Source organism: Hyperoodon ampullatus, assembly GCF_949752795.1.
Source record: "Hyperoodon ampullatus genome assembly, chromosome: 3".
Lineage (NCBI taxonomy): Eukaryota > Metazoa > Chordata > Mammalia > Artiodactyla > Ziphiidae > Hyperoodon > Hyperoodon ampullatus.
Window position 1 is genome coordinate 54864373 of NC_136916.1, and position 27797 is coordinate 54892169.

At 55.1% G+C, this 27797-nt stretch overlaps 1 protein-coding gene across 1 annotated transcript; it reads right to left on the bottom strand.

Moving 5' to 3' along the window:
- Positions 1-1061: 1061 nt before the first annotated feature.
- On the bottom strand, positions 1062-26250 carry RBPMS2 (RNA binding protein, mRNA processing factor 2; the record flags this gene model as incomplete). Its single annotated transcript, XM_079701159.1, has 8 exons — positions 1062-1124; positions 7243-7394; positions 7879-8029; positions 8362-8424; positions 9552-9590; positions 10157-10234; positions 25430-25553; positions 26150-26250. 8 exons carry the CDS (start codon positions 26248-26250, stop codon positions 1062-1064), a joined length of 771 nt encoding a protein of 256 aa, XP_079557285.1.
- Positions 26251-27797: the final 1547 nt, after the last annotated feature.

Below are 27797 nucleotides of genomic sequence, written 5' to 3' on the forward strand. Positions count from 1 at the left end.
GGGTACAAAAATACTTTCACTTTTTGGTTGGTTTTGAAGTTTGGAAACCATGAGGAACCATGGCAGGGGTGGGGTGCGCCGCAGAGAGGTAAGCGAAACTGGGCAGAGAAAGGGTTTTCTTAATGGCTGTTGGCTCATCTGAGGGGGAGGAAGCAGAGGACCCCAACTTGAAATGACCAAGAAAACGCTCGATCTTGGCTGGGTGGTCCTTCCTGTTCAGCCTGGAAGTGTGTGGGGTGGTGGAGGCCGCCAGCCGCAGGGCGGAACTGGCTGCGGGGCTTGGTCCTCACTGAAGCAGGGTGGGTGCAGGGGAGGCGGGTGTGGGGAGAGGGACCGGGAATGATGCACCATTAGTGGCCAGGACTTGTTGCTATGGTGACACAATGTGAGAACAAACTGTGCACTCACATATATACAAGTTTACGTGTCTTAATTCATGCCAGGAAAACATGCAAAATTAAACGCCTCATTTCTTTGAGGTGGGGCTACGGAAGCAAATTTGGACTGGAGGTCAGGCCTTGCTCAGTCCCAGTGAGACCTCCGAGCTGGGTCTGGGTGTCCCCGTGAGAAGGCCCCTGAATCCTGCCGTGAGGCCTTGGAGCAAGGCTTTGGGGCAGGACAGGGCTGAGGAAAAGGAGAGAAAGGAAACAGAGTCCACTGAGTCAGGCTTAAAATTCACAGTCTTTGGAGGGAAACAGCAGCTCTGCACGGGCCACCTGGGGGCAGTGGAAGCTCAGGGTGGCTCCCTCCCCAGTGAGGCGGGCGGGGGCTTCGAGCTGTGGTGACCAGACCTGGAGGGAGGGGAAAGAGGTGGCCATGAGCAGATGCATGGGACTGGAGCTGAACCCAGGGCCTCCCCTTGCGAGGAGGCTGCAAGATAGGGGGTGGGGGGGCAGGGTGGGAGGAGAGGGGAAAACCAGCCAGAGTGCCCCAGGCGCAAGCTCAGGTTGGGGTAGCACCAGCGAGCTCCTGGACTCAGGCAGAGGAACCACAGCCCTGCAGGGAGCCAGGCTCTAAGACACTTTCCATCCCAGGCCTCTGAGCCAGCACTTACTGAAGAACTAACAGAACTGACGATATTTCCATCCTTGCTGGGTGGTATCAGAGGAAGGGTACCAGCGCACCTGCAAGAGAAGCCAACGTCAGGAGCTAGCTGTGCAGTCCCTTCACTTGATCGGGGAGCCTGGGAAACACGGCCTTCAGTGACCCTGTCGGAGTCCTGGTTCTGGCACTGACGGCGGAGGTAGGGCCAGTTACTCACCTCTGGGCGTCAGTTTCTTCATCCTGAAAATGGGAGAGTGCCACCTGACCTGCCTCCTCTGCAGGACAGAGGTTCAAATGAGAGAAGGGTTACGAAGGCGTTCACGCTCCACTGAGCCCGACTGTACCGGGTGGAGTGCTGGCAGCCGCGGGCACCGGCCCAGCAGTCTGCCCTTCCCCCTTAACCGGGAGAGTGCGGAATTCCTAACATCAGGAGAATGCACCTAACACATTTTTGCTCAACTTCTTTGAGTCTCAGTGTCCTCAACAGCTACAGGATAGAGATGATTAAAAGTCACAGGGTATCCACAAGGATCAGATAAGACAGAATGTAAAAACACATTAGAAACCAAAGTCAGTGTGGTCTCCAAGGGGCAGGACTCCCAGAAGTTGGTCCTGTCCTTGCAGGATCCAAGGAAGTCACAGACAAGACCCAGCTGATGCTCCCCGCCCCCGCCGCTGCCCCCGCCGCTGCCCCGTTTCAGCTTCTCCACCACCCCCACCCCCGTTCCCTTCATTACAAGCCTCCTAACTTGAGAGATCTGTAACCTACCAGCTGAGCCCTCTAGTGGGAGCCTGGCAGCTACCTCAACCCTGGTACTTGCTAGAAGGCCCCACAGAGCAATGGCCCCAAAGCAGGATTCCCAGAGACAGGCCAGGAAATGACATGCACTCCATTCCCCATGGGCCAGTCGTCCGGACGGTGAGCCATGCTGGGTGCCAAGCCAAGGTTGCGGGGAGGCCGCCTGCCCCGGTTACAGACAGCACGTCCGCCCGGGCCTGACCCGTGGCCACCTGGGAGGGGTGGCGGCAGGGCATCACAGGGCCCCGAGTGAGGGGGTGGGAAGAGAACTCAGAGAGGGGAGCCGGGGTTCTCTTAGGAAAGAAAGGGATGGCACAGGAGAGCCGATGAGGAAACCAAGTAGCAGCTGGGCATACAGACAACCCTCTTGACGCTCCAGCAGTGAGACCCAGTTACCCACTTGGCTGCCAGAAATCCCTGCCTCTGTAAGTAGCGAAGATATCGAGCAACGCCAGGCTATCTGGTGGCTGATGAAAGCTTCCTGAGAACTTGCTCCTGTGCCCCCTCCAAATTCTAGGTGCTGTTTTGTACAGCGCAGGACTCTGACCACCCCGTGTTCAGCAGGAAGTTGGCAGCTGGTTACTCTGAGATGCCAGGACACTTGGCACATAGCAGGACCAGGGCCTAGGCCACCTGACCAATGTCGGGATGGCTCCTGGGCTCCAAGGATGTGGCACTGCTGTCATCGGCACACAGTTGACCCCAGGCTGCCAGGACCACCTTGATTAAGCCCCACACCACACAGAAAGGGTCAAGAGCCTCTTTGAGCCATCCAGCCTCAGAGGCCACCTTATTTTCTCTCATGTCTTCTAAACATCTGGAAGCAGTTCCCTCCCTTCCTGGCTGACAGCTGAGTGGGAGGAAGCCTCTCCTCCCCTTTGCCGAGTCGTGGGCTGCCCTCTCAGCTGCAAGCCCGGCTGGACACCAGAGCTCATTCCCTAAGAGAGGGACAATGAGGAAACCAGCACCGCTGCCACCGGACAAGGCTGCGGCCGGTCCAGCTCAGGGAAGCCTTAGTGGACCCTGACCACCGCACTTCACCCAGCCTCCAGATGGAGCAGCCCCATGGCAAGGAAGCACCTGACAGGCTGGGTGCCCTGCAGGGCTGGACAAGGGGAGAGCGTTGGACGAGAGTGGGAGGGACCCTGGAGGCCTCCGACCTGCCCTCCTCCAACACCGGCTGCTTAGGGGCCCCCACAACAAGCCTGCTCCATCCAGCCCCACCCTCTCCACTAGGTGCTGCGGCTTGGGCTCCAGCGCAGCAGCTTTCCCTCCAGCCTGAGATGAGCCACCGCCTTCTTGGGGAGGAAGTAGGGGAAAGCCCTAATTTCTGAGCTCGGGATGGTCGTGCAACCCAACTAGACAGAACGTACTTGGAGGGCTACATTTCCACTCTCCTCAGATGCCTGGGACAGGCCAGTGGTCCAGGTTCTCTAAAGAAGCACGGTCTCTTCCTGCCCTAGCTCAGAACAAGACCCCAGGCCCAGGGATCACGGCCAGCACAGCAGGGAGCAAGTGGCCAGTCCCCCGTCAGGGCCTCCACTTGTTCACAGGGGGGTTGGGGGTCCTAAGAGGCTACCCCACAGGGACAGCCCATGGGCATCTAGAATGGCTACAGCTCCAAGAGGGGCAGCACCCAAACAAAGGAGTGGGGGGCACACGGTCCTCTCTCAGACCCTCAGACTGACTGAGAAGATACACCAAAAAGTGGGCAAAGGGATGAACCCACACAAGAAGAAATAGAAACAGCCAACAAATAAGGGAGCCTCACTCATCACAAAGTCAAAACAATACAATTAACTCACACTGGCAAGTCTACACTCTGACCTTGCAATAGTTCTCGGAATTTATGATAAGGAAAGCAAGCAGGACAGGTGCCCAGAGAGGTGTGAACAAGGGCATCCATGGCAGCACAGCCTAACAGAGCAAAAGAAAATTGTGTAAACAACCTCACTGCCATCTACAGGGAGGTAGACACACTTATACATTGGTAGGCTAGCCAGGCATCCAGAATGTAGACCTATACTTACTGACATGGAAGCATGTCCTAATATTTAAGTTTTAAAAAGATTAAATGTGTAATTTTTGTAAAAGGTTCATACCCATGGATTTACTTATACACCTGTGTCCAACTACCTACCAAGTCTAAGGACTAAACGTAGTGATATTTTGGGGAGCAGGATGATAAGCAAAGGCAAAAAAGAGAAAAAACCCTGTCTTTTTCTTCCCATGAATGCAGACCTCTAATAGCTAATGTTTATGAAGCACCTGGCATGTGCCAGATGCTGGTCTAAGTAGTTTTCATACACTAAGTTCATTTAATCCTCAGAAAAGCCCTATAAAGTTGATGTTATTATCATTTCCATTAAACAGATAAGAAAATAAAGGCAGGGGAATACGTGTAACTTTAAGGTCATCAGTAAGTGGCTGAGCCAGTGTAAGGGGGGGCAAAGGGCTGCACTGAAAGACCCCCATACCCTCAGGTCGAAATGGAAAAAGAAGTCCAAACTGGGAGGACCCTGGGGTGCAAGGGGACATGCAGAATCCCTGCTTTTAGGCCACCATCTTCATGTACCAGACCCCAGTGTGCCCCTGCCACCCTTACCCTCTGAAAGGAGAAGATTCTATCAAGAGGATCAGAAGGTCCAGCAAGACAGCCTTGTGCCGAGATAGAGCAGGACTGAACCATCTCCAAGCCCCTTTCTTCCTGCAGGTCTCATCCCTGCAGCCACATGAGGATGCCTCGCTCAGGCCAAGCTACTGGCAAAGGGCATGAGGTCAGGATGTATACGGTGGGGTACAGAAAGGAAGGACCGGTTTTCATCCCCTTTTGTCTATCAGCTGCTGCCTTCTCTCCAAGTCACCTCCTTGCCCCCAGGCGCAGAAAAACGCAGCTACTGGTCCTCTGGGTTCAGAATAACCTCCTGGGCTTCCCTGGTGGCGCAGTGGTTGAGAGTCCGCCTGCCGATGCAGGGGACACGGGTTCGTGCCCCAGTCCGGAAGGATCCCACATGCCGCGGAGCAGCTGGGCCCGTGAGCCATGGCCGCTGAGCCTGCGCGTCCGGAGCCTGCGCTCCGCAACGGGAGAGGCCACAACAGTGAGAGGCCCGCGTACCGCAAAAAAAAAAAAAAAAAAAGAATAACTTCCTGAGGATCACCAGGGTCCACCTCCTTCATTTAGGCATTTTCAGCCTCCACCTCTGGGGCAGTACTATCGGGGGCATGGAGGGGGCTCTTGGAAGGGAAAGAGAAAGTGATACTACTTCGAAAATGCTTTCATGCCTATTACTACATTTGGTCCTAACAGTGTGTTTTACTATCGAGGAAACGACTATCCAGAGAACTCAAGTAGCAGGACGGAACTAGTCACCACCTGATCCAATCGCTTGTCATCGGGGCTGCCTCCCGAAAAAGGTCACTATCCTTTGAGGGGGCCTGCATCCCCTTCCCAGGGAGACCAGAAGACAGGAACTCAGGCACAGTGAGGCCTCCAGCCTCAGAGAGGACCTGGAGGGAACTAGACAATAATGACATTAAATAATAAGCATGTAGGGCTCCCTCTATGCTAATAGGCTACCAACCACCCTCTAAAGTAGCTACGACGATCATCATACCACAAGGAAATCGAGACACAGAGAGATCAAGGAACTTGCCCAAGGTCACACAGGGGTTGAAAGAGAGAGCCAGGACTTGGACCAAGGTAGCTGGACTGGAGTTGGACAGCCACAGGGCGTGGGGAGGGAGGGAGGAAGCTGGAAAGGAAGATAAGAGGAGGGCACACAGTCCCGTGTACGAAGCTTAGGGACCCGCAGCAGCACACCCCTCCCAGCCGGCTGGGGGGCCGCCCCAAAAAGGGCAGAGACATCGCTCCTGAATAATCTGACATCCTGACTGTCCCTGGCTCCCAACCTCCGCCTCACACTGTCATGGCCTAGCGTCTCAGCAGACGGGGTAGAACCTCTCCATCCGATCTGGTCCTGCCCTCTCGTTTTACAGATGGGGACAACACGGAGGCCGAGAGGTGAAGTCACGTGCTGAAGGTCAGGTGGCACAGCTGGGATCAGAGGACTCACAGGGCCCCTGCAGTTAAACTCCCCTCTTGGCGGGGAGCACCAGCTGCCTTCCACACTCCGCCGGGTCACAGAGGACTGCCTTCACTCACCACAGAACTGGTCTGCGGTTAAGTCCCCCAAATGCTGCCCTAGAGAGGAAGAGCCTCGCCGCCTCCCTACGCCGATCAATTTTCCAGCCGTCTGTGGTGTGCCGCCGGGTGAGTGCCAAGCGGAACCACGCGGCTGCCCTCGGTACAAGCCAAGTTGCCGTGGCCGGGGGAACGCCTTGTGAGGGTGGCAGTCAGGGAATCTGAACCTTCCACCTTGGAACTGGGCGAACCCAGGTCACTAAGCCCTTCAGAGGGATGGACACGCACTTGACCCTCCCACTGGCAGAGCTGCCCACTCCTCCTGCCTCAGCTTCTAGTTTCTGGGAACTCTCCCTCCTGGCTTCTCACACCCTTTAACTCCTCGTCCCCTTCTACTGCCCCAGCCAGGAGACCTCCGTTCTCTCCCTCTCAGCAGCCAGGTCGCTCTTCACGAGCCTCAGCTCTTGGTCACTTCACTGACGAGAGGCCCAGGTGGGCTCGCCGCTCACCGCAGCCCTCCCGCGCTGCCCCGGCGGTGCCCTGTCACTGCCGCGCAGAGGCCTGGCTGTAATCTGCGAGGTGCTTGTGCCCCTCTCGGGCACCTGGCGTGGCATTCGGCAAGCACAGAGCCCTCCCAGCCCAGCCGTGCCCTCTCCACCTCTCCCCTAGAAGCGCTGGCTGCATCTTTCCCGCCCCAGCCCAGGTCACAATGCAGGGTGCCCACGTTCCCCGAACAAAAGAGCAAACACTCACTGGGCACCCCGGATGTTCCAGGTACAATTCTAGCCCCTCACACGGCTTAACATTTAATTCTCACAACAACCTGAGGCAGATACTACTATTCTTATCTTTCCAGATGAGTGAAAAAGAACAACCCAGACACAGAAATCTTTCAGAGCTTTCTGAAGTTCACAAAGACAGGAGGAAGCAGAGGCAGGCAGCCTGGCTCCAGTGACCACACTCAGGTCTGTCACCACAGGCAGAATCGGCACAGCCTGCCCGCGCGAGTCCAGGGGGCAGTGGACCCACGGTGGGTCTCTCACACTTCGCATTTGCAGTGTATCCTCGATGTGGCCTCACAGCTTATCCTTTCCTTCCCCTCTGTGGGACCCCAAACCCCAAAGGTACTGTTGTTACAAGACAGCAGTTCTGCAGCAGCTCTGGGGACCTGGGTGGCCCGTGGCCGGGTAGGAATGAAGCCTGGCCAACTCAGAGCCTTTGTTCTCCCCTTTCGTACTTCTCCCCCCGACAGGCTTACCTGAGCATGTAGGGCGGCAGCGGCAGCAGCAGTGGCGGCTGGGTAGGTAAACGCAGCATGTGAGATGGCTGGGGTCAGCTCTGTGGTGTACAGAGGGTAGGGGGCCCAGGCCTCTGGGGATGCGGGGATCAGAGCGGCCCCCATCAGGTCATCTGCGACGGGAGACAATAGCCCCCCTTGTCAGAATGCGGGTCCCCCTTTGCGCACCCCATTCCAAACAGAGAAGGGGACCCAGCACTATCACTGAGCATAAGCTCCCTTCTCAGGCTCCCCTGAAGGATCCCAAGACTGGGAAAGAAGCCATGGTAACTTGGTCAGGCTTGGTGAGCATCCTGTCTGCTTCAAGAAGCCCTCAGATGGGTCTCTGCTCATCCCAACCAAGAGGGGGCTTCAGGGAAGCTGGGCGACACCGACAGCTCAGGAGCTCAGTCTGAGGTCCAGCAAAGGCTGCAGGGGAGGGAGGAAGCATGGGACCCACAGGGATGGGTAATGGTGGATGCAAGAAGCTCCTGGAAAAGGGGCGGGCAGGCAGGACTGATGCCCTCAGTGATGCCCTCTGCACGCAACTCCATCCACGAGGGCCCCCCAGCTCTGCCAGGTAAAGGGCAGCAGATGGCCACTCTGAGTGCCACTCACAGGGGTCTCGTGCGATGAAGTGTGCTCCTAGGGCGGGGTGAGCGTTGGTGGGATTTGGTGTAGCCATTAGCTTGTTCTTGGCCATCTTGGTGTTGGCTTTGGCAAACTCTAGCCTCAGGGTCTGAGGGTTCTCAGGATCAAAGCGAATACCCTACGTGAGAAGGAAAGGAAGGGAAAGGTGTTACACTGTAGGACCCAGCCTGTCCACTGCAGTGGGGACGGAAGGGCCCCAGAAATGATTCAGCCTGAAAGACTCGCCCACACGGGGGCCAAGACAGAGGACACACTGCTCGGGTCTTGTGAGTAGTGACGTGTGGCACAGACAGTGCAGCCAGAGACTCTGCCCCAGGATGCTGGGGAAGGTACATCTGTGGGCCCTTTCCTTGGGCATGGAGTGGGGGAAGGTTTGCAGAAGACCGAACAGGAATACCCATTGCCTAGAAGTCTGTGGGTCAGAGAAAGGCCTGTTCTCTGTCTACTCACGTTCAATGCATTCTTGGCCGCTTCTGCTCCTGCCCGGCTGTCAAAGATCACAAAACCAACAGGCTAGTAGGAAAAAGAGAGAATACCCTTGCATCTCTCCCAACACTCCATCTCCCCTTCAAGCATACAAAACAAAACAACAAAGAACAAAAAAATATATAATTCTTGTCCATATCCTCCCTATGTTCAGCTAGAACACAGGGAGGATATGGACAAGAATTATATATTTATATAATTATATATGGACAAGAATTATATATTTTTGGTTTGGGGCACTAAAACTCTCTCATCCAGGTACCACATTCTGGGAAACGATGCCAATACAGCTTTATCCCGCTGCATTAAACATCACCCTTTCAGTAAAAGTCTTTCTTTTTTAATGTATGCAGGTAATTAAGAGTAAGTTCTAGTGTTTTCCCCAGCACGAAAGGGGACAATAATGTATCAAGGGCATGGAAAGGCTTCAGGTTCAATCAAGGGGCAACAGGTTTTTTTTTAATATATATATATATATATATATATTATTTATTTATTTATTTATTCATTCATTCATTCATTCATTCATTTATAAGGGCGGGGCACGGGTTGGGAACAACAGGTTTAAAACTTCTCCAACTTTATTTTGCCAAGGCTCAGTCCAGTCCCCAAATGGCTCCTGAAGGCTCTGAGCCTGGGACTCCTGGCATCAGGAACCAGAGCACAGCCACAACCTCTATGGTCCTCAGCCTCCGGGTCCCACTGTGGCTTCTCAAGGGCCAGAGAGGGAGGACCAGGAGCTGACTGGTAAGAAGAGGGGACCTATGGAGGCTACTCTTTTGTCAGCCCAGGACAGGATAGGGGTGACAGGGGCAGGTCTCAGGTGCCAGATGCCTCAAGACTGAGGAAAAGAGAACAGGCTCAGTTCCAATTTCAGCAGTCGGTCTGGGCTGGGAGGAAGAAAAACCTTGGAGGGCTTCCCTGGTGGCGCAGTGGTTGAGAGTCCGCCTGCCAATGCAGGGGACACGGGTTCGTGCCCCGGTCTGGGAAGATCTCACACGCCGCAGAGCGGCTAGCCCGTGAGCCATGGCCACTGAGCCTCCACGTCCGGAGCCTGTGCTCCGCGACAGGAGAGGCCACAACAGTGAGAGGCCCGCGTACCGCAAAAAAAAAAAAAAAAAAAAAGAAAAAGAAAAACCTTGGAGAGAAATTACCTGTCTCGATGTGAGCTTGATCAGGGACCCTTCATACCCCTGCAGAGAGAGGTGGTCATTAACAGGAAGGTCGGAAGCCTCTGTTGTGCTACCCTGGCCAACCCCCTAGCCCTGCCTTTCCCCAGCTCACACTCTTCTCCCCACAAAGGTGACCCACTCTGATCTCACCACCGCTGAGTGCCCTCAGTCTTTGTGTCCCGTATCACGCGGCCTAGCACATGGGATGGCCATCATGCGGTAGCATTCATCATTTCATGTGGAAACTCCCCTTTGCTCCCCTAGCCTGTCATCTGGAAGCACAGACCTCACCTTTTTAAGTTTTCTTATCTGCAAATTGAAAACGCTATGCTGAATCTCAAAGATTCCTTATACGGCAAAGTCTACTGAGATTCTACTGTCTCCACTATACAGATGAGAAATCGGAGGATCAGAAAGGCTAAGCAATTGACAGAAAGCAACATACGAGTTAGCAGAACCGGGACAGAGACCCAGGTCTGCCATCACAGTTTCTAGTTTTCCTGCTGCCCAATCCAGGTCTGCTATTCATTCCTGATGCTTCTCCTCCATCCTAGGCTCTGCCCATGGGTGGCTGGGTCCAGACTCACCTTGAACGGCCTGAAGAGCAGGTAGAGTTCTCTGGGTTTAATATCCACAGGGAGCCCACTGACGAACAGTGTCCGGACCTGGGGAAGAGACCACAGTGGTCAGGGCCAGGCCGACAGAAGAACAGGGATGATGGCTCTTCCTTCAGGAAGGAACTGGAATCCTTCCAGGGCTGAAGGAAGAATTCAGGATTTCCTGAGCCTGAGGCTCATTTGGAGGCTGAGGCAAATGAGCACCCAGTTTCATAGCATTTAACTTTTCAAAACCCTTTCCGGGGGCTTCCCTGCTGGCGCAGTGGTTGAGAGTCCGCCTGCCGATGCAGGGGACATGGGTTCATGCGCCGGTCTGGGAAGATCCCACATGCCGCGGAGCGGCTGGGTCCGTGAGCCATGGCCGCTGAGCCTGCGTGTCCGGAGCCTGTGCTCCGCAACGGGAGAGGCCACAACAGTGAGAGGCCTGCGTACCGCAAAAAAAAAAAAACAAACCCTTTCTGGACCCCTTCCTTTCTCTGGGTTCACCCTGCAGGTGTCACATCAAGCACTAGCTGAGCACTTCTGCGCAGACTGTCTGTTGCCAAACAGCCTCAAGGAGAGAGTCCTGTTTAACAAGACAGATGAAGGACCCCTTTGAGACTTGAAGAAAGCTATGGTGTCTTACCTCCAAAAAATGCACAAGTAGAAACGTATATATATTTCAGAATATTCCCATGGACTCCTGGTAGAAAGGCTCCGTCTGGTCTAGCGGGGAGGCAAAGATGTAAACTCTGTGCCTTGGAGCGATTTCATCAGAGGGCCCAGCACTTTCACATCCATCTCCTCCTGCTTCCCACGCTAGATGTAGGCTCTTCAGTGGCTGGCAATGTATTATATTCTTGCTTCTCTGCCCAGTTCTTGGCATGGTGCTGGTACTAAATGTTTACTGAATAAGGGACTTGGGGAAGGAGTCAGAGATGGAACAATGGTGCTGGGTTTTGAAGAATGTGTAGGATCTTGCCAACTTCAAGTGAGGCAGAGGATGTTGTAAGTTATGAGCCTTGCCCTCAACAAAGTTACAAGTTGGCACTGAAGCCAGGTCTAGACACCAGGTGCCCATCCTGTGACTCCTGCCAAACCCGACCTCCCAAACAGTGGGTGAGGTCCAGGAGAGGGCTGGCGGGAACACTTCCCTAATTCACCACTGCTGGTTAAATGCTGCTGGCCTCCAATGCTCAACTAGCGAGGCCAGATCAGCCAATAATTATAATGGGAGAAGGAGGATTTTCCATAGTGTAGATCCATTAAAAATACATCTTGAAACTGTGCTTTCTGAGTAACGAAAAATCCAAAAGAGCAGAGCTTCCCCACACACTTGACTCCCTTTTTTTTTTTTTTTTTTTTGGTTGCCTGGCTTTGAGGATCTTAGTTCCCTGACCACGGATGGAACCCTTGCCCTCAGCAGTGAAAGCGCAGAGTCCTAACCACTGAACCGCCAGGGAATTCCCTTGACTCCTGTTTCAAGTCACATGTCATACCACTAAGCCAAACGTAAGTCTTCTCAACTTGTCACTGCCGACTTAAGAACAAGTTCACATGCCTCAGCCCACCCAACATGTGGCTATTTTTGAAAACATTTAGTGGGCCACATCCCCCCCCAGAGGCACCAAAGAACTTCTTCCATGCTCTAGTGATGGCCTGCTGAAGGAACTGAGGCAACAGCCTTCTTGGAGACAATGGCTTGAATCAGGAACCCAGGGCAGTCAGGCAAAGTTACACACACACACACACACACACACACACACACACACACTCTCTCTCTCTCTCCCTCTCTCCCTCCCTCCCCCCCCTCCAATGAACACAGATGTCAATAACAGAGCCAGGAGTGGCAAAGGAAACCAGCCCCCATAGCTGCCCATAACAAGTGTCGCCACCCCTAGCCACACAGGAATAACTCCAAGCCCATGGCTGATAAAATAGGTAAGGACAGCTTCTTCTCTCACATGAGTTTTCACCAAGAAGCAAACCCAGGAGAATTCCGTGCCAGTTAGGACACCTCCACCCCCTCTGGTGATGCCTTTCCTCGCCACACACACTTCTGCTCCTGGGCCTGGGGTAAAGGTTCTGTACATCTCACAGCCCTTGGCAGCTGTGTCCCTATACACGCAGCTCTCAAGCACTGCCCTGTCCCAGAAGTATATGGGAGAAACTGGACAGCCCAGGCTCCAGAGTGGGCTGAATTGAGTTCCTGGACTCCAGAGGGCAGCCATCCTCTACACCCCTCTGCCCTTTGATGGAAGCCCTTTCATTTACATGTAAACCCCCAAATAGAAGTGCCTCGCTCAGGTCATGCAGCTTGTTTTTTAAAGGCAGCAGACCTGGGACTTAAAACCCAGGTCTCCCTCCCAACTACTCACCCAGGCTGGTAGAGATGATGCTTGCTTTTTGGTGCCAGGACTTGGGCGCCCAGACCACCACAGAAGATGGACTGAAAGAGTACAAGCCAGCCAGGGCCCTGCTGGATCGGCCTGGACCAGTGCTACTCCCTCCTCCCTGGGATGAGGGGACGTGCTTTGGGTCAAAGATGCAAAGCCAGAGCCGCCCACAGAAACCTCTGCCTCAGTTCTCCCCAGGGGCCACCCATTTCACCCCGGCTAATTTTAAACCCTTCCTCAAATGGCTCCTTTCTGGCCAGACCTCCCCAGAGGCCCCCTTAAATAGAAAGTTCTCAGCACAAAGCTTCCTGCTTAGCGGAGGGGAGGGGAGTGAGTATAGGGGAACTTTCCCTCATTCCCAGCTCAGATTCTGGTTCCCAGCCTTCTCTGGGCCAGATGACTCTTTTCCCTGGCTTCCCATCTTTTAGATTCTAAAGGCTACAATACAGGTTGCATCCTGTGCCTGGTCATTCCTTAGGAAACAAGCTGACATCAAGGCAGTTATGGGTTAGGTGGTGGGTCCCCGTCTGCCAGTTCACAGACCCTTTGCTGGGAGGCTAAGTCACAGGAAGCCTGACCTGAATGCTCTCCTTGGTTCTTACTTGACCCTGGACACCCTGGCAGATGACATGCCCTCTGCCTATCACCCTGTGCAGACATGGAAACTGAAGCCCAGAAAGGGCTCAGGCAAGCCTGGGTCAGCAAGGAGCAAAGCTGGGTAAGACCCAGGAACACTGATTCAGCCATCTGTGCCATTCTTCTGGCTGTGGGGACAGAGGCAGCTGCACCTGGGCAGCCTCGTTAGCCCCATGGATGGGTAAAGTGCTGCCACACATCCGTTCAGTAGCCAGTCCCTTCTCTGGGTGCCTGATTAGAATGATGGCAAAGCTGGAGTGACAGAAAGTATGAGTTTAGCAGGCTGGCCGGACACATGCAGAGAGAACAAGAGTTTCCAGAGCCCACCTACCCACCACGCTACTTCCAACTCCATCAGGTCCTGCCCCGGCCCACAGACTCCGGGTCCCCGAGAAGCACCCACACAGGGCATGGCAGCTGCTCACACTGCCCCTCAGACCACCCCTTTCTCATTCCTTAACTGAAGGGCATCCATCCCTCAGGTCCCTCTATTTCCTCACCCCTCTTTCCTTCCTCTGAAGTCTTCCGGGGCCCTTAGGACGCCTTGTCTTTCACTGGTCCCACCATCTGAGCTCACCTGGACTCTAAAACCCAGAGATAGGAGGCAAGTCTCAAAACTTTCCTGTCCTCCAAGGTGCCTAAAGCCAGGCTCAACATCTGAGACCTCCCCCGTCTCTACACACCTCAGTCCCTCCAAAGAAGGGACTCACAGCCAGAAACGGATGTGGTCCAGGGTGGAAGAGTGATGCCATAAATGGGAAAGGCTTTGGTTAGTTAGACCGGAGTTTGCATCCCAGCTTTATTCATGGCTTGGCGAAGCTGCTTCATCTCTCTGAATGTCAACTTCTTTATCTGTACAACACGGGTACCCTCTACCTCCAGGATGAAGAGCACACTTTATGCCCAGCACACAGGAGAGGCTCAACCATATGCTTGTTCACTTCAGGGTCCCGTAATCTCAACACTGACCTGCACAAAAACCTCACCTATCAGGTACCACAAGCCATTTAGTTATAAGGTTGCCTAGTGAGGCTGGGTCAGGTCCAGATCAGCCTGGAGTTGGGAACACAGGTGAGACAACCTTACGCGGTCGCTGGATTCTTTAGTGTTCCTCTTCCCCAGGGAGGCCATGAATGAGGTGGAAGGCACCGTGGAGATCAACTAGTTAAACACCCTCATTTTACAGATGACGGGGGCTTCCCTGGTGGCACAGTGGTTAGGGATCCGCCTGCCAGTGCAGGGGACACAGGTTTCGAGCCCTGGTCCGGGAAGATCCCACATGCCACAGAGCAACTAAGCCCGTGCGCCACAACTACTGAGCCTGCGCTCTAGAGCCCACGAGCCACAACTACTGAGCCCATGAGCCACAACTACTGGAGCCTGCATGCCTAGAACCCGTGCTCCACAGCAAGAGAAGATGAGAAGCCCACACACCGCAACCAAGAGTAGCCCCTGCTCGCCGCAACTAGAGAAAGCCCGCACGCAGCAACAAAGAACCAACACAGCCATAAATAAATAAATACATATATACATACATACATACATACATACATACTGATGAGGGAACTGAGGCTCAGAATAGGAAGGTGACAAGGCAATCTAATTGCACAGTCGGGATCCTTAGGGATGGCAGGGACAGAGACATGTGGTTACTTCTGCAAGGCCTGGCCAATGAGTCCTGTGTCCCAGGCCAACACTGGCAACCACTCCTCCCATGCCCCTTGCTGGTGCCAGCCTCACAGCAATAGGGTGCAACATTCAGCAGAGAGGTTGGGCGCAGACAAGTATTCAGGGACCAACCACCACTGATGTCAAGATGGAAAGATCAGCCAAAGATCCCACCGCCTATTCCACAAGTTTACTACAAGAATTCAACATGAAACTATTTTAAGGTACTTGGAGGAAGCATAAGGGGTGGCTCACACAATCCCAGGCTGCTAGAAGGAACCAAACTTGTTTACCTAGGCCCTTCTTCCATACACTCACTCTTTCTCCAAAAGCATCCACACAACCCAAGAGAATATCTCCCTCCTGCCCTGAAACATTGAAAGCAACCACGGTCCTGTTAAAATGGTCATCTTCATGGCAAGTACCAGCAGACTGTGCTGGACCACAGCCATGTCCCTGGCACAGATGGAAGGCAAGTTTGGAACAGGCTGGAGAAGGTACTGGGGAGAGGTGGAAAAAGGATAGGGAATCCTCTGGAATTCCCTGGCAGTCCAGTAGTTAGGACTTGGCGCTTTCACTGCCATGGTCCTGGGGTCAATCCCTGGTCAGGGAACAAAGATCCCACAAGCTGCGCAGCAAAAAAAAAAAAAAAAAAGGGATGGGGAATCCTTAGAGGCCAGTAAAAGAAGACACATGTTGAGGAACCCACTGGAAGCACCGAATTCAACATGGACAAGGAACTTGGCCAGAGATGTGTCCCCCATACAGGACATCACAGACATGGTGTGTAGCCTTCATGATGGTCAGGAGCAGACTTGGCCTCGTTGGAGGCCCCAGCCAGTGCCAGGCCTGCCTAGGGCAACAAACTGGCCTTCAGCACAACGGTGTCCCTGGACAGCAAAGCTTGGGGACTCCTGAGGCTGCTCGTCCCTCAAGCAAGCCCTGCTGCCTATCCTTCCCTGGGGGTGCTGGGAACAAGAGGGTGGGAGAGTCCAGCCCCTTCTAGGAAGTCCACACCACAGGCCATCACTGGTGGGCAGGCTTCCTGGGGTTGGCTAGGTATTTGCTGTGTGATCGTGGGCCCTTTCCCTCCAGCTACTGCTGGGCCTCGAGTGCCTGGGGCTCCCAACGACCTCTTGCCCTGCTCCTCCCTCCTCCACGGGAGGCCACCCATCTCATTCCCAGTGCTCCGGGGAGGGGCAGAGAAGGGCACAGGAAGTGGTGGGCCCCATCCTCAGCCTTATTCTTGAGGCCCCTGGGGAGGTAACGCCCCCTTTAAGGAGCCTCTCCAGCACCTTCTGTAATCCCAGCAGGACAGAGGACCCGAGCCCCCGGGGGGTGCAGCCCTTTCCCTCAGTAAAGGTGAAAACTACAGCCCTCCCCAGCCCAGAGGGAAGACAACGTTTTAGAGAGAAGTAGGAAGAAAGTGCTCTGACAAACTCATTCCTGTTTGTGTGTCAGTAATGATCTTCCTTCAGACAAACAAACCAACAGTTGTTTACAGATCTTCAGAAAAAATGAAAGTAAACAGAAGCCTCCAGGAGCAAGGTGACAGTGATACCCAAGGCATCAGCCTAATAGCAGAAATTCAGGCTTCTGCCTAAAAGGCTTCGAGGCAGGACTCGACCTCTTTCCATCAGCCCAGGTGGACATCTCTCTCAGCCTGGACACCCGCACAGGCACACCTGTCATTCCAGTGCCCCCAGGCCAAGGCCAGCTCCCTCAACAGTGGCTGCTTAGAGGTCTCTGTCCTGCCCTGGGCACACACAGAGCCCAGCACATGGGGGTCCTGCAGAAGCCAAGGGAAGGGAGCTGTGGGGGGGAGGCGGGGCAGGGGGTGTTCCCCCCAGAGGAAAGCCTCCGTGTGGGACGGGACTGGGGTGTGGGGACCGAGGGGCCACACCACGAGGCCCTCCCTCCCTAGTGGGGGGACGCCACACTCAATCAGCCCAGGCTGGGGCCTGGCCACTCTCCACCTTCATACCGAGAATTGAACACTCAACTCCTCAGGCAACAGTGGCAGCAGGACACTGTGGCTGAGAGGATGAGCACCGTAAATACCAGTTTTTATTAGAGACAGAAGGGGTAAACACTGCTGTCAAAAACAGTCGTATGTCCATGGATATTAAACCCCCTACGCTTTAACTCCAAAGGACAACCACAGCCTCCTTCCAAACCCCAGCCCTGTACTCTCCAAGACAGCACCCTGGACTTGGACTCCAGGGACCTCCCGTCCGGGGCGCAAAGGATGCTGAGGTAGGAAAACATCAGGGCCATCCCCACCCTTCCCCCACCCCCAAATAAATCCCAGCGGTCCACCAGAAACACTCCCCACTAGAAGACAACTCCTGCCTTCTAGGTGAATCTCTGCCTCACAAGGCTAAGAAACTGACTCTGGGCAATAGAAACATCGTACCAAAGAGATAAAAATGATTTGAAAATTGATTCTTCGTGGCAATCCAACATCTCTGAAGTTAGAATTCAATCTGGAAAGGGAACTGTTTCAACCAACCACTTCATCAAAATGTTCAAGGAACTCGCTTGCTTTGAATCCTGCCTCTTCTTCACTGCTTAGCATGGGGAGCCCTGCTGGTGTCATCTGGATGGAAAACACCCCTTACAAAAGTGGGTGGGGGAGGAGGGAAATCCAAACAGGGAAAAACAAGCCTCTCATAAGCCCCTCCCACATCCTTCCCCAATTCCCAGCCCTCTCCAGGAACCGAAATGCAGAACATCTGAGCTGGAAGAAACCTTATTTTTAGCTGAGGTCCAGTGAGTTGCTCGAAGTCACGGAGCATATCAGAAGCAGCCCCAGTGTCCCTAGGTGCCCGGCTCACAAGTCAATGCTCTTTTGCAGACCTTGATCTCACACCACCAACCCACTCAGTGGGGGTCAGCCTTCGGTGCCCAGAACAAGTGACCTTCAGCTTCTGAGCTAAGAGGGCAGCAACAGTCCTTAGCAGAAGGTTGACCGGGGGTGCACGGGGTTCCACTGGATGATCCCATGGCTAGTCCTAAACAGTTAGGTATAGGGAAGTCAAAGGGAAGACTGACAAGACTGCCAACTCCCAGAGCAGCCTTGTGCAGCGGGGAAGGGGTGGGGGGAGAGCAGGGCCCCTCACAGCTCCAGGAAGCCCCGAGTCCAAAGAGAAGCCCAAGCCACCCCATCTCAGTGTCCCACTACCGCCCCACCAGCCAGATCATGGGAGTTTATGAGCTACAAGCCTGCGTTATATAAAGCTTGCAGCTTTCCTGCTGTAAAGATACTGAAGGTCCTTTTTAAACTTGTACGAGCCATCATCACGCCCAGTTCGGCTCTGGCTTCCGCAAGGGGAAAAGGGTCATTGAGAACCAAGACACAGGACTCAGGCTCAGCCTCCTGCTCAGACAACAGACCAGCCACAGAAACAAAAGAAAAAGAGCCTCAAAGCAATTGTCAAGGAGGCCGATGGAAGTCCCAGTCCTGCCACCAGCCAGGCAAGTGGCTTCGTGGCCTTCACCACTGCCTCAGCAATAAAGAGGAGGGGTGGACTCGCCTCAGGGCCCTTCACACTCTGACCTTCCAAGAAACCAGGGAAGTGGGAGAACGGGATGGAGTCTCAGAGTCATGCTCGGGTACTGTCCTCCATGGGCTCAGAGCTCCAGTGCTTTCGTTTTGCCCACAAGACAGCAAAGAAAGCAGTAAAGAAGGGGCAGAGGTTGAGAGGGTGAGAAAGCAGGATGTCAGAAGCCAGACCCTTGGGGTTTGAGAGGGGTCTCTCTGCTGGGGCAATACCGGAGCTGCCAAACAGAAACCTCAGAGCAAGTCACTGTACCTCTGCAGAGATCTCAGCGGCCTGGCCTTTTTCTTCTGTATACATATGTAGGGGGCGGGGTGAGCGTTGGGTTCTGCCTGGGTCCTGTGCTTAGGCTTGGCACTGGCAGGTCGCTCTTACGCCTCCCGGGGGAAAGAAGTCCCTCTCAGTGGGGCCACTTGACGAGAGGTGGATGGAATGTGGTGACATGGCCCGCAGACCCAGGACTTATAAGGGCTGAACAAGGACACAGGGAAAAAGAGCAAGCAGATACAGCCAGACAGTACAGCAAGCAGATACAAACACACATGCTCCCAGAACTCCAGCACCTCCTGTTTCCCCCAAGGAGCTCTGGGCTGCTCAGCTCCCAGGCTAGGACAGCGCCCAGTCTCCCTCCAAGCAGTGCCCCCCTAGGACACCGCCATCGTCATCATGGTCTGACCTGGTGGGGAGAAGTCCAGGTTTAGGGGCTGTTCCACAGTGTTTTGCCTGCCCCTGCCCCTGCTAATTCCAGCCCCAAATCACATTATCAGGGCTTGGCTCTAAGGCCCCACGCTGGGCAGCACTTTGTAGTTTCCACTTCTTTCACACCTACCATCGGCGTGTGAGCCTGACAGGCCTCTGAGGTAACAGGCAGAGTGGTACAGGCCCATTTTACAGTTGAGGAAACCAGCTCAGGAGTTAGGTGCCTGGCCAGCCACTGGCAGAGCTGGGGGTCAAGTCCAAGTTGCCTGGGAAGTTGGGGCTCTTCCTTTAGGGCCTGCAATGTGCCCTAGAGCTCCACCTGTGTGTGTGTAGGGGCGGGAGGAACTAAGCTGGATTAAATAAGGCTTCGGACCTTATACTCCAAGCTACTTCTACCCCCAGGAAGGAAAGGCTTCACATCTTGGGAACACACCTGGTCAAAGCCTGCTGCGAGCCCTGCGCTACACCTCATTAGGGAACCCAACCAAATAGCGTGAACTGTGCTATGCAGACTCCTTGCGACTAGGCTGCCTGGAGGCAGGGTGGGGGTGGGGTGGGCGGCCTGCTTTCCACTTGGTTCCAGACAGAGCCAGGGACAAGGCTTTCAGAGGCAACTCAGAAAGACAGGCTGGGACAAAGTGAGAGAGTGGCATGGACATACATACATTACCAAATGTAAAACAGATAGCTAGTGGGAAGCAGCCGCATAGCACAGGGAGATCAGCTCGGTGCTTTGTGACCACCCAGAGGGGTGGGATAGGGAGGGTGGGAGGGAGGTGCAAGAGGGTGGGGATATAGGGATATATGTAAATGTATAGCTGATCCACTTTGTTACACAGCAGAAACTAACACACCATTGTAAAGCAATTATACTCCAATAAAGATGTTAAAAAAAGAAAGAAAGAAAGACAGGCTCACAGGGTCTCCAGCATGAAGCTTCTGGGCAAGGCTCCCTTCCCTCCTGTGCCATCAGCCTCCCCTGTCCCTCCTACTGCTGTGTGGTCAGCCAATGTCAATCTATTGCCTGACCCTGTGGCTGGCAAAGGTTGCAGTTGTCACCACTGCTATATGCCACCCCATAGATTCAAGGCATTGTCCTAGGGGAATCCCACACACTTCCCCTAGCTCCAAAATCAATACCTCCAACCCTTAAACCATGTGATGTTAATCCAGTGTGAACACACGGCACCGTGCACGTGAACACAAAGCGCAGAGCACGCCACACCTGTGCACCACCTGACTGAGGCAGATGAAGTCTGACGAGAGATGCTTCCCAAAGGGACACTCCTGTTGGGAGAGGGTCTCTGTTCAGGGATGGAAACTACTTCTAGGACCTAGATTCCGGTTTAGAGCTCCTCTGTCACCAACACAGAAGAATCCCTCCATCCCAAGTTGTGCCCGCATATGGCTACAATTACACATAAGAACAGGGACCAGTCTGGGTGGAAGCTCTTCACAGCCTTGATCACAACAAAGGTTCCCCAAACTGGTCTCAGGTCCTATTCCAATAATTTCTTCTGACCTCTCTCAGTTAAAGCCCAAAACTCACTTGTGAAGGGGTAGGTTGGCTAACCACAAAAAGGAGGTGGGGGCTTCCCTGGTGGCACAGTGGTTGAGAGTCCGCCTGCCAATGCAGGGGACACGGGTTCGTGCCCCGGTCCGGGAGGATCCCACATGCTGCAGAGCGGCTGGGCCCGTGAGCCATGGCCGCTGAGCCTGCGCATCCGGAGCCTGTGCTCCGCAACAGGAGAGGCCACAACAGTGAGAGGTCCGCGTACCGCAAAAAAAGTGTTGCTGCTACCCAAAATCAATGGCTGAGCAGAGGCTGCTCAGGTGCTGCCAGAACCTAGCACTCTAGCTCAGGTCTGGGTAACCAGAGGTGGGTGGCCTTGGACCAGGAGCTTAGCACTCAGGGCAGGTGGGAGGACTCCTCTCTTCTATCTCCCAGGACTGTCTGGAGAACCAGTGGTATAAATGGGTGGAGAGCATGAAAGCAGAGCAAAGCATCCCACAGTTCATGTGTTGCCTCTAGTTACAGTACTCGCCAGACTCCTCCCCCAGCCCCACCCCAGAGATGGAGATGAGAAATCAGAATGTCCAAACACTGAATGATATTTAAAAGTTGGTTCTTACTGGGGCAAACTAGCCAGGCTGCCCACTTACAGGGAAGGAGGAGATAAGGAGACCCAAGAGAATGGCCCCCCAAAACGACAGGCAGTCACTTTAGAGTAAGTACCATTTTTTTTAGTTAAGATGCCCAAAGCAACAGGGAATCAAGGGTGGGGGTGGGGTGTGAAGGCAGTCAGCCCCAGCCCAGGCTACAAGGGAGATGTACTGTCTGTAGAGAATTCACTTGTTCTGGTTTTTATCACCACGCAATAACAATTCTAAACATTATCTGTGATAAAATGCTCCTCCTGCAGGGGCTGACAGCTCCCACCATCCAGTCTTGGGATGCCACCAACCCAAAGAGAACTAGCCTGGAGCCAGTCCCTGAGCTTGTACTTGGGACCCTGTCATCACCTAAAGCTCAGCCCTAAAAAACTTGAGTTGCAGATCCTCTCCCCTCCCCACCCCCAAGTCTCATCCAAACCCCCAATATAAAACAGAACAGTGGGTATAGTATGTTGTTAAGAGCAAACTCTGGGTCCAAACCCCAACCTACCCAATTACTAGCTACATGAAAGTTATTTAACCTCTCTGTGTCTCAGTTTCCTCACTTATAAAGTAGTAATAAGTACTTCACAGTGTTGTTGTGGAAGTTAAATGAGTTAAAACGGTAAAGTGCTCAAAACAATGCCTGGTACAAAGACTATGTATGGGTTTACTACGCATAGTACAGCCTTACCATTAGGTTATTTGAGCAGAGAAGACACATCCACAACAACCCCCAGGGAGGAGGGGAGTCTGATCTACCAGAATCTGTCTGGATCTACCTACTTGGGTCCTGTTTCCAGGTAAAAGCCCGGAAGCATAGATGCCTCCCTCCCCTTATACCAAAAAAAAGTCTGCAGACAGAGCACCAAGATGTCCCAGATTCTGTCAAATATTTCTGATGGCAGAGAAAAGGAGCACTGCCCAAGTCACACACTGGACCCTGAAATTCCTTCACTCATTTGAGTGCTAACCTTGGCCATCCTGCCAGGGGCCAGGGACCTAGCTAGATCCTCAGAGACCCCTAGAGGACACATGATGGACCCTGGGGTACCAGACGTGCAAGAAGCGATCTTGGTCCAGCTTTGGTGGATGCTATGGACAGGCAAAGATGGGGACGGAGGGCAGTGAGGGGCCAAGACGCTCAGGTCAAGCTGTAGCTCCCTTAGCTACCGTTAATCCCTGCCTTTCTAGAGCTTACCATTAGGTTGGCATAAAACTTCTTTAACTCTTAGAAACTTGAACCCCACTCCCCACCCCAAGATTCCAAACACCACCCTCCTCTCAGGGGGCCCCCAACGAGTCATTACTGTAACTTAACACTGCCTTATATTAAAATATGTCTCCATTTTCAAAATAAAATATTCTTTCAAACCACATATACCCTTCCCCAGAAACACTGTAACTCTCCAGCCATCTCTCAAGAATCACTAAGACAGGAGATGCTTGAATCTGGGACTGGGCAACACCAGAGGCAAGCCTGCCCTGAGCAGGGCTCGGGTGCTGTACTGCCTCACCTTCTGGAGCTCAGGCACCAGCCAAGACGCACCTCGGGGTGGGGGGGTATGGCCTCTAGATTGAAAGGGACACGTAGCTGTTCCCCTTAACTCCTTGCTGCCCTCCTTTAGCTTTCAAAGGGTTAAAGGGTTAGAAGTTTTCAAACACATCTTCTTCTCAAGTAGCAGAAAAATGCCAATTTCGTCCCAAGCCTGCATGATCTCAGGCTGTTCATAACGTGGCCTCCAATATTACTGCAACATAGCAAATTCCTGGTAGTCACCCAAACAAGCCATGTGGCTCCACAATCCACCCCCTACTTTTATACATGCTATTCCCTCTTCTTGGAATGTCTTTTCCATCTCTACTGGTCTAACCACCTCCTACTCAGCCACATCTCAGGGAGGGCTGACCTCTAACTTCTTCCTTGGCTTCCTAGGTTTGCTTTAGCTAATCTCCAAGAGCCAGCCTGGGTAAACCATGAGAGTAAACCACCACTGCTAATGCGGATTTCCCCAATGGTGGCTCTTGGGGGTTGTAGAACTGCCTACCTAGGGGGCATCTAAGCTAAAGAGAATAAGTCTAGTTCCTGCTCAAACCACCAATCCAAGATGGAACCCTGGCTGAAGAGCTCTTGGCCCACTGTGCAGAAAGCTAATGAGGAGAAGGGGCCGATTCTTGTGCTTACCTGACCAGAGCAGACGCTGGGCTCCAAGAAATCACTGGGGCCCTTAGTCTTAGACCTCTGTTAAACAGGAGCCCATGCTCCCCACCCTCCCCAGCACCAGTTGCACTGAACTCCCTGAAGCACTACAGGGCTGTAGCCCACCTCTGCCCACAAGGAGGGAGAGCAGGGATTCCACTTCTTGATGATTCTGCCCCCTCTCTCAAAAAGCTAGTTAGAAAAAAGTGACCAATACCTCAAACGATTCCTCCAAGACTTTAGACTGGCCACGTGGTTCACCCTTCCCATTTCAAACGGGTGGGTCTGAGGGTCTCTTCGGCGAGGTAAGTCCCTGCTGAAGTCAACCCTCTAGCAGAAGTGGTTCCGGGTCCTTGCCCAGCTTCACAGGAGAGGGCTTCCCTCCCTCAATTTCAGCAGAGACCACACACACACTAGCAACCCTGTCAGCCTCCCCCAACTCTCAGGGGAGATTCTGAACAACCAGGTAAAGTCAGGATGGGGTCCCCAAAGCCAAGGGCCTGTCAGCATCAAGGTCCAAGAAGGACAAGGACTTTAGGAGCCAAAAGAACCCCAGCCCACTAGAGCCCACACCACACTCGTGGACATATGTCAGGCCTTCCCTTCGCCACTCTTCAGAGTGAAGGGTTGTAGATTCCTCCTTTCCTTCCCCACAGAAAGCGGGATCTAGACCTAGATTCTCAAGCTGTCATGCCATTGGTGGACTGGGGCTGGCAGCAGGCCTCTGAATTGCTGAGTGGGAACTGGCAGTGTGACCCTCCCACCATCCCTCCCACAGTGAGGAGCCCAGCCCAGCCCGTGGGCCAGTGCCGCCATTCTGCACCAAACCTATAGCACGGCGGGCGGGCACCCGCCACTGGATAGGAGGGAGGCAGCAACCCAGCCCCCATCAGGGGCTCTGCGGTTTCTCCCCCAGACCAAGGGGAAGGGAGCTCAGGGTGGATAACTGGCCCTTGGTTTCCTGGGCAAGAGCATGCCAGGGCGCGGCAGGAAGGGTCTAGGGTCTCTTGGCCCTAGAGTGACACAGCAGAGGCCCCTTCAGAGAGAGAGCTGCGAAGGCTGCCCCCTTTCCACACCAGTTTTTGTCTCTTCGGGCCGAGCTTCTGGTCTCCATTCACTGATAAGCTTAAGGCTATATCCACCCCCCCACACACACACACCCTCCCGGATTTTGCCACATCCAATTAACCACCCAGCTGTTGGTGATTGCACGAAGCCGCCCCAGACTCCCTCCTCTTAGCACATGGCCGGTGGACATTCCTAGCAGAATCCCACTAGGGCCAGCTTTGGGGTCCTGGCTTGTCTGCCACGGCAAAACCCGAGAGACGAGAACTGGGAACTGAGTGTCTTTAGGCATCTCCTTCCCAACTCAGTCAGCTGATATCTTTGCCAAAGCCCAAGCTCTGGGGCCGTGAAGAAAGCCGTCTACCCCCATGACTACAACTCCAGCGAACCAAGGTGCCGCGCGGCCGGCCCAGGCCTCCAAGGTCACGGGGAGGGGTCAGGGCGGAAAGTACAAGGGAGTGTGGGTGCCGCCCGCCCGCCGTGCTAATCCCGCTCAGTTCCTCCCAGCCGAGGCGGGAGTCCCGGCCACGCGGGAGGAGCGCCTCGGAAGAGGGCAGCGAGCGGGGCGGAGTGGAGAACGAAGGACGCGCGGGCAGCAGGCGTGGGGCGGACACGGCGCAGCTCACCCACCGCGGGACGCACTGACGGCCGCCGGCGCACGGCCGGCCCCGAGCCTGGGAGGGCGGGGAGACAATGCCCGCCCGGCGGGGTAGTCCAGGCCGCACGCCCCCGCCCGCCGGACACGGGCTGCTCCTCCCCGGCCGAAGGGCAACGGCGGAAAGGCGCCGGGAGCGACTGCCAGATCGCGCGCGGGTCCCCGCGCGCCCCGTCCCCCGCCCACCTCCGCGTGTACTTCACCCAACAAGTCCCGGGGGCGCAGACCCACCTCCTCCTCCAGGGTGCCGCTGGAGCCCGAGCCCGTGCCGGTGCCGGTGCCGGTGCCCGTGCTGGTGCCGTGCTCGCCGTCCGGCTTCAGGTTGCTCATGGTGCGGGGGGTGGGGTGGGGGTGGCTAGGGGAAGGGAACGCGGAGGGCTAGCGCGGCGCCCGGCCCCGGCGAGGAGGTGGGAAGGGGCGAGGTGAGCGGTGCGCTCCGGGGGTGAGGGGCTGGGTGGCGGTGGAGAGCGCGCGGGGCGGTGAGAGGGGCAGCCGCAGCGTCGGGCTGGGGTCACATCAAGTTTGGCGGGTGCAGGAGGCGGGGAGGGGGTGCGGCGGGGGAGGCACTGGGAACCGGAGCCGAGCCGGAGCGGCCGCCGCCTCCGCCTTTTCACTGCGACCCGCGAGTGCGCCCGTGGCGGCGGCGGCGGCGGCGGCGGCGGCGGCGGGGGGCGGGCGCCGGGGGAGGGGGCGGGCGCCGGGCGGCGGCGGGGGGCGGGGGCCGGAACCGGCCTCAGCTGGGGCCCGGCCAGCCCCCCTCCCCCTCCCTCTCCGCGGTCTCCGGGGGAACGCGCAGCCAATCCCCGCCGCCTGCTGCGGGCTCGCCCCGGCCCGGGCCGCGGCGCGCCAGTCTCCGGTGGGGCTTTTCCCTTCTCTCCCTCGTCCTTTCTCTCCCTCTCTCTTTCCCCTTTCCCTTCTCCACGGAGAGTTTTTAAACTTTGATGAACTCACCCAGCGAACTTTCTTAAAGGGGCCGCGCACACCGCGCCGTCCCAGCCCGCCGGAGGTAGGACTGGGTGCCGAGCACCCCGCGCTCCCTTGTCCCTCATCATCCCCACCCCCGCGGCCCCACGCGAGGGGGCGCCCGAAGCGGGACTCCTGGGTGGTCGGCTTCAGGAAGGAGTCTCCCCCTTGTACTTTGATCTGGGGTTCTAGGGTGTCCGGCGCAATTTCACCCCCAAATCCAGCCATCCAGTCCCCGTCCACCCTCTGCTTCCTCCCTCCCAGCGTAGGGCTATTGGGGGCTCGGTTCTGGGGTTGATGGCCGAGGCGAGCCGGACACTTGGGCTTCGGCCTCGGCGGGGCGCCGTTTGCTGCGTGACCTTGAGGAAATCACTTCCCCTCTCTGGCCTCAGGCTTTCAGCCCAGAGGGTGGGACTTAGATCTCAAATTCCCCTGGGCGGGGAGACGAGTGTTGAGGATCCAAATGGTTATTAGCCCCTGGAGGCGTGGGGGGAGGGTGTGCACCTCGAATGACCGAGAAGGTTTCATTCGTGCCCTCCACCCCCAGCTTCTGGGGTCCTCTCCTCCCTCGGCTTAAACACACACACACACACACACACACCCCTTTTCCCCTCCTCCTCTAAAGAGCCCGAGGCTTGGGCGGGGCTGTGGTGACTCCCCTCCGCGGGTCTCAAGGGCGTGGTCCCGTGTTGGGTTTTCCTCAGACTTTTGAAAACCCGCGCCAACTGGGACCGACCCCTGACGCCACCTTGTAAAAGCCCGCGCCCACGTCTGGTCGTACTTAAAGCGTAGCAGCTCTGAGCCCCGCGGAGCTGCTCGAGGACTGGGCTCCTCCCCAGCGCCTCGGTCCGCCCCCTCGAGCCCTGGGGCATCCTGACCAGAGCCTCTGTCGGGAAAGACACTGCCGAGAGGTGAGGGGAGTCCTGCGGGACCCCGCCCAGAACCAGGCGTCTCTGGGTGTGATCTGTCACCTTGCGCCTGGTTCCTGTTCTGACTTTCCCTGCCAAACCTGGTAGTGGTACCTGGATTTTAAGGTTGGAAGCGACGCACAGCGTCGGTGGAGTGAGATAAGCTAGGTTTGCAGTCAAGAACCAGTTAGGACTCCAGACCTTGGACAAGTGACTCAACCCTTCAGAGCCCCAGTGTGCCTACCTCTAAACGGAGCCGGCACTACCCTACAGGAGTATGGAGTATGGAAGTATACACTGTTCCTGTGACTAAGTCTCCCCAATTATAATCTTTCCTAACCTGCTATTTCACAGATGAGTAAATTGAGGTCTATAGGTAAGCAATATCTTTTCCAATGACATTCATCTAGTAAATAATTGTTGAGCAACCACTGTGTGCTGTGGCAAGGCCAGGAACACCCTGGCTTCCCACTACCTCCACTGCCAACACTCTGTTCAGGCCCTAATATGAGGGAAACTGCTTCCTATAGGAATCGGGCATTGCCATGAATGATGGTGCTTCACTTTACCCAGAGCTTTCTAGGTACTTCTCGCCTCTGGCACCTCCAGATAGAGCCAACCTGTGAACCGCCAGATATCCTGACCATCCTGCACAGGCCTCTGTCCAGTCTGGCTCTTTTCCCCACCCCTTCTCCCTGCCCCTAGTATAGATATTCCTATTAGGTGTG